Source organism: Amblyomma americanum, chromosome 1 (assembly GCF_052857255.1).
Source record: "Amblyomma americanum isolate KBUSLIRL-KWMA chromosome 1, ASM5285725v1, whole genome shotgun sequence".
In the NCBI taxonomy this organism is placed as follows: Eukaryota; Metazoa; Arthropoda; class Arachnida; order Ixodida; family Ixodidae; genus Amblyomma; species Amblyomma americanum.
This window is the reverse complement of record NC_135497.1, coordinates 230,504,603-230,516,633: the sequence shown is the minus strand read 5'-3', so window position 1 is coordinate 230,516,633 and position 12,031 is coordinate 230,504,603. Positions and strand designations below refer to the sequence as shown.

The following is a 12,031-nucleotide window of genomic DNA, read 5'->3' as shown; positions in this document are numbered from 1 at the left end:
ACATCATGTTTATGTATAGCCAGCGCGTGTCCATGAAAGTTTTCATCCACCGAACACCAGCAGGGCTAGCGATGCGTTAGACATGTCAGTTATACAATGGATGCTAATCACAAAGATCGAACAGTCCGCCCTCTTGTGCGCAAGTTTTGCCGCGGCCCGCAGGAAATAAAGAACACAAACTGCGAAGAGCAGACGACGACCTGGGGGAGAGCAACGCGCTCCGATACCCACGCCATCTATGAGGCGATGCGAGCACCGTCGGACGGGCCTATTTTAACGGAGGAGTACGTTCCGTGAGCTGCGGTATTTGCGGGATGGGGGGAGAGCTATGTCGCAGCGCTCTTGATCAATGCGTGGAGAACTTCGCACGTTCATTGTGCAAACATTATCAGCTATCGCTCAGAATCTACTTGAAGCTCGGCCGACGCGGCATTCCGGCCGCGCGTGGATTCGGATGGCGACCTCGTAACGTCGGCCATCCGAGTGGTCGATTTCACTTCGCGGCCAGCACACTCTGCGGCGGCGGCAGCAGAGACAAAGGGATTTTCAAGGACTTCCGTGTATGTGTGCAGCAGATATTGATTTTCCGCCTTTTGCGCGCTGCGCGCGTGTAAGGTCGTCCTCGACGCTCGAGCGCAGTCGCGCTAGCGGCTTTGCCAACCGCGAGCGACCGCCAGCTGCTCGGTTGGCATGGACTGCTCCGCGCGTGACGTCACGGCGCTTCCGGGCATGCGCACTCGCGCTCGCCCGAGCGAGTAGCAGCCATCCTCTAACAATGGCGTGAATGTGTGGAGTGTGCGTGCGTGTGTGATTGCGTTTTATATGGGTTTCCACGCGAAATCATGTGTTCCATCACGCCCATGACCCAACTCGAAATTGTGGCTGATGTTTACTGCGATGGACAAGCGCTTTCCGGAAGGTAAGCTTCTCTTCTTGCAGAGAAAAACGCGCCGATAGCGTCCTGCTAGCCAAGAGCGTTACCGTGAATGAGGGCCTCGCCGATCATATGGAACAAAACGCGGTCGGCGCCGCTGACTTTGGATGCTGCCCTGTTGATTCACTTAACGTCGTTATTACCAAGCAGAAAATTCAGTCGACGAGCCAATCCGGTAACAACTGTACCGGATTGGCCTGTCTTTGTTTCTGCGGTCGCGTTCTCGCTGCTGCAACAGTTGCAACGGCACCGTTTCGGTCAACTACGGAGCGCTTGTGGACGCTGCCATTTGGCGGCTTGTCACGAAATTTGTACCGCGTGTAAAACCTAAGGCTTCTGCTGTGCTGGTCTATTCGCGCTGTACTTAATTTTGCGTGCTTTCCTTGTTGTTCCTTTTTTTTTGTGCGCCTGTCCAACGATCTGAAACTTTTTTTCCTGAACCTTGTTTTTCGAACTGCGCTGGCGCCGGCGTGTGCGCCGACCCGCGACGTTTTGAAGTTCGCTGGCGATCGAACTTGTTTTTTCGCGCAGGGACTCACGTTCACCTGCGCTGCCATGTGCGCTGGCCGTTCTTTTGCTAGTGATGGCACTGACACCTAGCTCCAGTCGTGCTGGCCCGAATTTACTGGGACCTAGGGTTTTTTCATTGGCACTTTCGTGCACCAGTATAATGACGGGTTGGAGGTACGTGTATTAAAGTCAAAATTTTGTGACGTTTCTTCGACCTTTCTCCGTAAATATGCTTCCGTAGCAATCTTGTGCTGCTGAGAGACTGCCGCAGAGCGGTCCTGGGAGCACATATCTGTACACCTTGTTCATCTAGTACTTGCGGCACACCCGTTCGCTCCAGTTTCTCGGGCTCTTTTCCTATGTGATGGAAACGCGAATTGCTTTGCTACAGCTGCTCTGTTCACCCACACTTTTAAGCGCCGAGCACTCCTGTGCTGCCGTCAGACTACACGCGTTGTCACGTCGTAATTCGCTCGCGCGTCGCTCCTCGCGATGGGTTTCGCAAGGCGCAAGCCGCTTTCAACGCTGTGACGTTGGCGTGCGAGCGGAGAGTAGTCGTGCCTGACGCCGCCGTCGTTATGATTACCTAGCAGAGGACTTTTAAAGTGAGGGCAACACAATGGGGATTTTTTTTGCCGGAGCGTTCTCTGCTCGTAGGGTACTACATCCAGCGCGGCCGTTTCACTTAGTTCAGAGCGAGAATTCCAGTATTGAGAGGAACGTTTGCCTATCTGAAAACTTTCAAGGAGAAAAAAGAAGGGGGTCCCCTCGAGTTGAGATTTGGCAGTATACCTTGCTTTACATTAAAGTGTCGACTCCGATGTCGCTTGAGGCATTAATTTCGTGACAGTTGCTTCTTGTGCCAGTTCAAGGTGGTGAATAAAGACTACAGGACCGTGATGTTTGCACAGAGCCTTTGCTTCCCGAGTATATTTTCATTAGCTCATTTTTTCATAATTAAAATGCTGTAGTAATAAGCTTAAAGTGAGAGCTGCATAATGGGCATACTTGATAAATGGATTAGAGTAGTTTGTTTTGTGCGTCATATGTCTATGTCTCTATAAATTTATTCACATTTATGCTTTCACACAAGCTGTTGTCGTGTCATAAAAGGTTTGCATTGGTATGTTAACCCTGCTAGAAAAGCGTTGAGATAACATGCTATGATGCACAAATTGTGTGTATTCGTTTTATGAAAAGCAGGCGCTTGGACTCGAGCCATACATACGAGTCGATTTCAGATTACTGCTACAAAACACTTTATAATTTATCCTGTTGAGTGCAAAGGTTTTGCAGTAATTACTGAGACAGTGAGGGAGTGCAGTCATAAGGTGCGCTGCTGGTTTACTGGTTTGATAGAATGCAATGCAAGCTGCTGTTGCAAGTTTTAGTGCGTTTGTAATGAAGTGCGTAATGTTATGACTAAATTGCTAATTTGAGAGTGCAAAAATTCATTGGTTGACGTAGGTAACTTCGCAAAGTTATTTTTTATTTTTTGTATGACATCGGAAGCAGTGTATGCAATTTCTAGCAGGCAGTGGTGTTGTGGCGTATCTTCTTGTTGATTTTGGATGCTGTGGGTCATTGGTTCCTAGCTGCCAAGCATTTGTGTGCATATAATTTGTTTTCATTTATCTGCCAGTAGTACCAGTAGTAACTCCTTTGACAAAAGCTCTGCTGCATAAAAAGGCAATATCCACTTACAGCCAAATAATCACTTCCAAGCATACTTTTACTGAACAATGATGACTTGCAGCATTCATTATTTATTGACGACTTGCAGCATTCATTATTTATGGAAAAGTCAATTGCACTACCTAGTTGAATGTCTCCCAATGTCACCATCGTTCATATGAAATTCAGTAGTGCTGAGCACACTGCTGGGAAAGCTTAAATGAATGTGCAGAGACTGGCCCCCTCTGAGAGTGTGGCTCTCCTGAAATCCCTGCGTCGGCTGTGATTTTGTTTGGAGGTGGCAGATCTATGACCAGGAAAGAGGGCTGAACATGTTCAGAGTTTTGTTTATTTCTTTGCCAATGGATGTTCAATGCTCTGCTACACATCAACAGAGTGCCACCAAGGTAGCAGCACACCTGGTTCAAAGTGTTCGTGATGGCGTATTCCATGGGTGAATTGAGATGTGTTAGTGCATGCGTTTGAAACAAAATATGGCAATTGTGCTTGTTTTTACCTGTCACCGGCCGTTTCTGAAGCATTGCAAATTTTGTGCATACTGCTAGAACTGGTGGTTAATGTTTGGCAGTTGATAAAAGCATTTGTGATCTTAAGGGAAAAAAGCTGTTTAAATGTCTCCATGTAAGCTGATGTTGCAAAAGTCATAGGTGTAAAGCCTTGCTAAAGTGTTACGTGGCATGGGAGCACAGGGTTTTGTATGATAGGACACTTTTGGCAGTGAAATACTGTTTTAGTGTTGACTGTTACTGAATCTTCTATGCTGGACCATAACTGCTTAGAATTGTGCTTCCAGTAATAGTTTTTTGGTCTAGTCATCATCATACTTATAATGTTATTTGCTCCTTGTCAGTTAAATCTTATACTTTTGAATGGCAACTAGAAGCGATGTAGCACTCACCTAAAGTTACTAAAGAATGACTTCAGGAATACGGTTTTGCCAAGCTATGCACAGTATTACCCCTGCATGGTTTTTTGTCCCCAGCATTCTTAGTAATTGGTTATGCTATTTTTGTGTGCCCACAACGAGTAAAATTAGCATGGGCTCAAGCTGGTGCAATAACTGGACATCTATTATCTGCAAGCATACAACCTCTCAGACAGCATCGTGCTGGTGGTGACAGCATATAATTATTTGTTCTACCCTCTAGGCTAGGTAGGGGTTTGCTAAAGATGAATGTGTACTTAGTACTGTGCACACGTTCTTGCATTGTGCACAAATATGTGTACAATGGTGTGTCACGAATTGGCACGGATATATATATATATGTATATGACGTTCTATGTCACACTCACGGTATTACAGGACGTGCTACGTCCACCGCTATGGTCGAGGGTGGCGCTGGTGAACACTCTCAAGGTTCGCTTACACACCCAGTAAACATAAATCCCCACGAAAGCAGCAGATTGGACAGCCGTCGCCGTAGCTCAGTTGGTAAGAGCACCGGACGCGATATTCGGAGGTCGTGGGTTCGGATCCCACCGGCGGCATGGTTGTTTTTTCTGCTGCTTTATAAGTAATTTTCTTTAAACCGATTGATTGGCACTACAAATTAAAAAAAATAATAAAAACATTCCCCTATGCACCTTGGTTTCGGTGACTGTTGTCTTCCTGAATATATACACGCACGCACGCACCCGCGCGCGCGCGCACACACACACACACACACACACACACACACACACACACACGTACGTGCACACACACACACACACACACACACACACACACACACACACACACACACACACACACACACACACACACACACACACACACACACACACACACACACACACACACACACACACACACACACAGCGCAGTGTGTTTATTTTTAGGTTATAGAAGCTTTTTGTTGTTTTTTTCTCTGCACAGGCCACTGCATCGAAATTGACTGCTAGTAAGTGCAATTGCTGTGGCCCGTGTACACTAGTCCATTCATGAATTCATTCTTTTGTCTGACCTCTTGTGGGTACCTTGCCTTGTAGGTACCTTGCCATGCCTACACTTTGCATGCATTATGTCATTTGCTGTGGTGCATGCAGGATTAGAGTGGGCACTGCAGTTGCAAATAATGGATGGAAGGTTGAGCCAGTAAGAGAGAAAAAGAAAAAAAAAACGTACAGCTGCTACGAGATGGAAAGTCTCTTTTCTCTGCAATGTTGTTTACTGGCTGACCCTGGTGAGCATTTGGAGACCCATTCTGTTGGATTTTCTTGTGCAGTGATGCCGGAGGCATGTCGGGCCTGGGCTGGCAGAGCGGGGGTGGCCCCGTGAGCCAGCAGCAGCAGCTGTCAGTGGTGACCACGGTGTGGGGAGTGACGTCCACCACGCAGAGCGCAGCGCCCTACGCGCCTGGGCCCCCCCAGGCTAAGGGGGGCCCGTATGCCCCCGCTGGCTATCCCTCAGGGTCGCCCCTGGGCCCCACCAAGGGCTACTCGCCTGTACCGCCTTCACGGCAGCCTCCAAATGCATATGCTGGGTGAGAATTATTTTCAAGACAACACATATGAGCAAATCTAGCAGATAAACTGCAGCTATCAAAACTATCCACCTTACTTCTTTTCAAGTGCCATGCATGCTATGGGCCAGTTGCTCCATTGTGTTGTTTTTTGAAGCAGTGTTTTTGTATGTGAAAGGGAAAGAAAATTCAAAGCTGCAGAAAAGTCTTACTGGATTGAAACATTACCATTTAACTAATCAGATCATTTCTATTGTCACTGCTTATTAGGCCGCTCAGGTTATTAAAATATAGTGTTGAGTTTTGCGACTTCCTTTTTTTTGGTATGTGTTACTTCAAAAGGATTTGAGACAGCTCCTTGAGAACTGTAGTGATTTTTGTGTATTTTCTGTATTTTTGCAAATATTACTCCTACCAGAAATTGAAAAAAAAAATACAATAAAAGAAGAGGGAGGGATGGGGTCACAGTAATGTGTGATGTCTGATATAGAGCGCTACAGTTCCAAGCATCGTCAGCACACCATTGTGCTAATGCATCAAAGAAAGCTTGAAAAGCTTCAAGAAACGCTCTGTTAAAAACAAGGCAGATGGATCATAGGCACTGAAATCTGCCATGGCTAAGACGAAACTTTGGAGGAAGCAGTGGCTGATGGTTGAATGCAGTGATCAGTTCAACTTTTCCACAAGCCTGTCAAAACGAACTTGTTACAAAAAACTGAGCATTGTTTGTGCATTCATAAATGTGCACAGTCATATTTTTCATAGGTAGTAAGTGTGTCGGAAATACATGGGGACTTCTCTTGTTTTTCTTTCTTGAATGTCCAAACTAGTGGTGCAGGTTAAATGCAGGAACAGGTAATATGCATGAAGATACTGTGCCTTGCACTGTATCTTCATACATATGGTATGGTACCACCTTGTCAGTATTCAGTCCAAACTGAAGAATTTTTTCTGTTTGCCTGCATAGCTGCTAACTTATTTTGTAAGGCCATAATGAGTGTTAGAGATCCCTCTAATCTACCTTTCTTCATCTGTTCTGCCCTTAGTAAAGTCGCTTTAGCAGTCAAGGTATCACATGCAAATGTAAATGCATGGTTGAGTTTTTCAGCTGTGCCCTATCTTTTGTCAGCCGCCTATTGCCATCAGTAGTTGTGGGTTGTGGTTATTTCAGCAAGAGCAGTGTGGTTTACTAAGAAAAAGTAAACGCGATAACTTTCCCAAAGTTTTCCAAATCAAGTTTTCCATTGTTCTAGTTTGACGTGTGGGCCAGTGAAGATTCGGTAGGTGTTCAAAGCAATGTCCATTGTACCAAAGTGTAATTCGATGTTTTTCCAGCTTGTAATGAAGGCTTTTTTATCTGTACACCCTAATCACTACTAAATAGAAATAATCCTGAATGATTTCGTCCCTCATTGTTCACTGTCTCACTTGAAGTTTGTCTGCTAGCTCACTGCTACTCTCTCTTTGCTTTCTGCCTGTTCAGGTATGGCCAGAACCCTGCTGGCATGGCTGGTGGCATGCCTGGTGCCATGGCGGGTGCTGGCCATGGCACAGCAGGGGAGTTCCAAACAGGCCCGTCAGCGCTCAGTACAGCAGCCTTGGTGGCTGCAGCCACTGCTACTGCCACGGCTACAGCGAGCGTTGTTGCCCTTCAGGAGCAGCGACAGCAGGAGGTCATGGGTGGACAGTATGGACAGGTAAAGTGCACAAGTAGTGGGTGATTTATTTTACAGTACAGCTACTACCTATCAGTCAAGTTCTCTGGAGGGAGCAAAGGAATTCAGTTGATGTAACGGATCTAGTTCACGTCAATAAAAAGCAGCAGTTGAAGCACATGGGACTCGATGGTAATAAATTAAATTTGAATACTCATTGCAAGGGCATGTAACAATATCTAACTTAATAATTAACAGTGAGCAGAAACAAGATTATTACAGTTGTGTGTGGAGTTTCCGGTTTTCACAGCCCATGTGCACCTCACTCTGTGCATGCCAGAAAGTTCAGTGAGCACTACGTCTATTTTTTCTTCTGTGGTCTTGTGCATCTAGAGAACATGCTGCGTCAACCTGCACACCAGCCTTCTCTTCTCTAAAGCAATGCATATGGTTGTGATGTAATCATAATACTTTATTCATAGGGCCTGCTGCAAGATGTAGTCTGTTCCGTTTGGCTAGGTTACATCAATTGCTGAGGTGTCATTTGTATCTTTTATGGCTTCTTCGCAGTCGTGTCGAGGGTTTAGAAAACAAACACTTCACTTTTGTTTTCATGGAGGGCAGTTTGGCTGTACTGGTTTCTCAGCTGATGGCTCACTTGTCGGTTGACAAGAGGTTTGGTTTTATGGTGTTTAACGTTCCAAAAAGACACAGGCTATGAGGGACGCCGTAGTGGCGGGCTCCGGATAATTTCAACCACCTAGGGTTCTTTAATGTGCACTGCCATCACACAGCACACGGGCCTCTAGCATTTCGCTTCCATGGAAATGCGACTGCCGCGGCCGGGCTCGAACCCGCGTCTTTCGGGTCAGCAGCTGAGCACCATGACCACTGAGGCACCGCAGCGGCGGTTGACAAGAGTTGTTAGCTCTACCTCTGCAGGTACCTTTCCTAGAAACAGCAATAACAAGAGTACATTCGCTTCTAAATTTTACAGTGTTAGCTCTACTGGTCGCATTTCGAGCCTCCTAGTTATGCTGATTCAACAGATAGAATCCAAGATGGCAGCCCCCATAGCAACGACATTGTATTAGCCCAGCTAGGTTATGATATCGTAGCCCAGTGGTAGCCGAGGTGGTTACATAATGGAATAAAGTAATAACAGACGGCAGCGTGATGCCTGAGCACCACAACTCGAAACTAAACTATGCCGATACGGTATATATGTATATCTGTCTGGCAGATGCCAAAATCGGGTCACTTATTCCTGACATTCGTGGAAAATTTGTGGGCCAACTGTTTGCTGCAGAATGTTCCAGATGGTGTCATGGAATTCAGCGTTTCGTGCAGCATAAACTTACTAGTTAAGTTCAAGCCTAGCTCGTGGCAGGCATTTGAACTGACAACCTATGTGCTCCCACTACCACGTCTTTACGAATCTTCACATGAACATTGCGGCTCAACCGTTTGTCACAGAGTGTTCAGGGTGGTGGCATACAATTTCGCGTTTCGTGCAGCATAAACTTTTGAAGTTGTAGTCTAGCTCGTGGCAGGGATTCGAACCGGTGGCCTGTGTTAGGTGTGTTAACACTCGATATTCGATCTCTGCCTCAGCGTCTGCTCATTTTTTGTATTCTTATTCATTTAGACAATGAAGTTATTGGCATCAGAGCTTAGAGTGCATAGAAAGAAAGCATATCTTGCCGCGTCATTAGTAAAAAAAAAAAAAGAAATTGTTTTGCTTTTACTATTTGAGGCACACTTCAGTAAAAGGATTTAAAATGCTGTTGTCAGGCTGTTCTCCTACTGTGGCTGGAGACATGAGAAATTCCTCATTGTAATACTATGTGCCTTGCTTCTTCTAGATGGGTGGCCATCAGCAGTTCCCTGGTGGAGGCTACGGGGTCCCCCCACAGCGGGGTCCTCCTCATGGTGGTGCAGCTGGAGGCCAGATGGGGGGCCTGATGGGACCAGCCATGGGGCCACTGGGGGCCTCGAAGCTGGGTGGAGCAGGTGGGCCTCTGTATGGCCAGCAGCAGCAGCAGCCTCAGCAGCAGCAACAGCAACCTCCACCCCGCGGCCGGCCTTACCCTAACCCCCAACAATACCTGGCACACAAGCGACAGCAGCAGCAGTACCCAGCAGGACCCATGCAGGGGGGCTACATGGGTGCTCCCCAGCAGCAGTATGGTCCTCAGTACCCGGGGGCGGCCAGTGGACCTTTCCCTAAGCAGCAGAGTGGTGGCTATGGAGGGGCACCAGCCCCCCAGGGAGCCCTGGCAGCGTACCACCAGGGGTCTCCCTTACGGGGCCGGCCACCTGGCCAGGCCATGCCTACCCCTGGTGCCTACCCCGGTGGAGCCCAAGGGGGCCAGTACTACCAGCAGCCCATGGGGCCACAGGCCCAGTATGAGCAGCAGTTCATGCAGGGCAGCCAGTATGCACCGCATAGCTTCCAGGTAGGTCTCACTCTTTCATATCTTTTTTCATATTCTGCAGAGGTCACTCAGCCTTCAGGTGCAAGGGTAACTGGAAATTATCCTTCAGGAAGGGCTGCATTCTTAACATAGCAAAATTGTTTGTGTCAGTAGCTGCTGCAGCAACTACTGCAGAAAAATGAACAGGTTTATCCTATTATCGCCGCTCACATCACACACTTGTAACTGGTACCAGCAAAAGCAACATGGTCATTGTACGTAGCTGAGTTCTTCTGTGAAGGGAAAGGTGAGTTCTTTGTATTCTTATTCTTCCCTGTTATAAAAGGGCTCTTCATTTCGGACCTTTATACCAGTCCAAAGGGTCACATTTATTTTTTTGCAAGCCAAAGACATGGAAGTTTTCGGTTAGACTGAAAGCAAAAGTGCCAACACCTGCCACCTTTCTGAGTACTTGCGTTGAATTCTGCTGGTTTCCAGTTGTGTAAAATTTGGTGTGCCGAGCACGCGCATTACTTACCCTAGCATGCAAATGTGGTGGTGTTTTACATGCCATTTTTTGTTTATTTATTTGTTTGTTGTCATTGTTCCTCTGACAGCAGCGGAGCATGAACTACCAGCACTCGCCCATTCCTGGCAACCCCACACCACCACTGACCCCAGCATCGGGCATGCCTCCATACCTGTCTCCAAGCCAGGACACAAAGCCTGTGTTTCCCGATATCAAGCCTCCTCTGCCCATTCAGAGTGAGTGGCACTCAGAATGATGTGAAGTGTTCCGGTTCTGTCTTCCTTTAGGTTCAAATGAGTAATAAAAGTCCTTAACATGGCAGTGTGGCACATTTATTGGTGTGTGACGTTCTTGAATGTGAATGTTCAATGCATTAATAGGGGTGCCAAAGTTTATTCCTCTCTAGTAGCTTGCTACCAAGCCTTTATTGTGAATTTAATCTTCATGAGAACCTAGCTCGTGAGGAGGAGCTAGTGAAAAGTCAACGTGGGCATTGCACAACTTGGAATTTTTTTGCTAACATACTGATGTACAGAAATTAGTGAGTGTGCCAGCCGTAAATGTGTTCAACCTCCAGGCACCTGTGTGTCCTACGAACTTCTCTGTCTGGTTACCCAGCATATTGCCTAATCTGTGTAGCACCCGCCCCGTGTGTAGGGTGTCGTCGCTACCTGGCACTTTTATATTGTGTCTCTGCAGGATGTTGCCGGAAGCTGATTGTATGCCCCATTTATTGCAGAGGACGACGAGCTGCGCCTGACATTCCCTGTGAAAGATGGCATCATCCTGGCGCCCTTCCGGTTGGAGCATAACCTGGCAGTGAGCAATCATGTGTTCCACCTGAAGCCCTCGGTGCACGAGACGCTCGTCTGGCGCTCTGACCTGGAGCTGCAGCTCAAATGCTTCCACCACGAAGACCGCCAGATGCACACCAACTGGCCTGCCTCAGTTCAGGTGTGCATTCTGCCACCATGCATTACATTTTTATCCCATGTGAACATCGCCTGTCAGTGTCCAGTGAACAGTAGCAAGCAGTGTGGAAGTGTCATGTAGAAGGTGTCCTTCCATTCTGCATGACACTCCTGACAGTTTCTTTCATGGGTAAAAACTAAATACAGTAAAAACTCGTTAATTCAAACTCTGTTAATTCGAAGTGACGCATGGGTCCCGGCATAGCCCTGCGTATTTCAATGGGGGAAAACCCAATAATTCGAACAAGTCGCCATCCGCTACGGTTAATTCGAACTAGGAGTCCCTGGCTGACACCGCTCCTAGTTGATAGAAGTTAACCCAGAGTGAGTACAACGCACTGCAAGTTTACTAGAGATGTAAAAAATGGAAAAGAAAAAATGCTGAGCACACAAGGCTGGTGGGCTGGCGGAGCCGGCGCTCCGGTGCATGCCGAAGCAGGTTTTCGCTACCGGAGCTCTTGCCTACGCTGCCAATGCTTCGGCGCAAGCCGTTCCAGGTTTTCGTTGTGCCACGTCACTGGGTCGTGATCACGTGGTGTACATAGCGCAGTATGGCGGTTTGGGCGCCGGCATCGTGCTTTTTGTTGGTGCCGCGAGCTATGTGGACAGCAGTGTGGAGACGTTGGAGCCCTCAAGTGACGCCGATATAATTGAGGCAGCATGTTATCAGTAGGCGCCACGGCGCTCACGGGCGGTGAGCACAGCCGACAGTGATGAGTCCGACTGCGGCGACAAGCGTACGCCATAGCCAAGTGCATGAGTGCACATGAAGTAGCGTCGCCGCTCGATGTTGCAGCACTCTACTTCTCTGTTAATGAGAACTCTGATGTTGCGCTGGAGCTCTTGGGCAAGCTGCAA

General features: G+C 47.5%; 1 protein-coding gene across 3 annotated transcripts in view; it reads left to right on the top strand.

Moving 5' to 3' along the window:
* Positions 1–275: 275 nt before the first annotated feature.
* The window catches only part of tna (Zinc finger MIZ domain-containing protein tonalli), a 36,507-nt gene continuing 24,751 nt past the window's right edge, over positions 276–12,031 (top strand). Inside the window, exons 1-6 of one of the 3 annotated variants that reach the window (XM_077648716.1) lie at positions 276–919; positions 5,365–5,622; positions 7,085–7,298; positions 9,122–9,715; positions 10,291–10,438; positions 10,942–11,156. In XM_077648716.1, the coding sequence (XP_077504842.1) occupies positions 843–919; positions 5,365–5,622; positions 7,085–7,298; positions 9,122–9,715; positions 10,291–10,438; positions 10,942–11,156 (1,506 nt within the window). In that variant the 5' untranslated portion in view covers positions 276–842. The remainder of the gene's footprint in view (positions 920–5,364; positions 5,623–7,084; positions 7,299–9,121; positions 9,716–10,290; positions 10,439–10,941; positions 11,157–12,031) is intronic. The other 2 variants (XM_077648717.1, XM_077648715.1) reach the window with 2 other exon arrangements.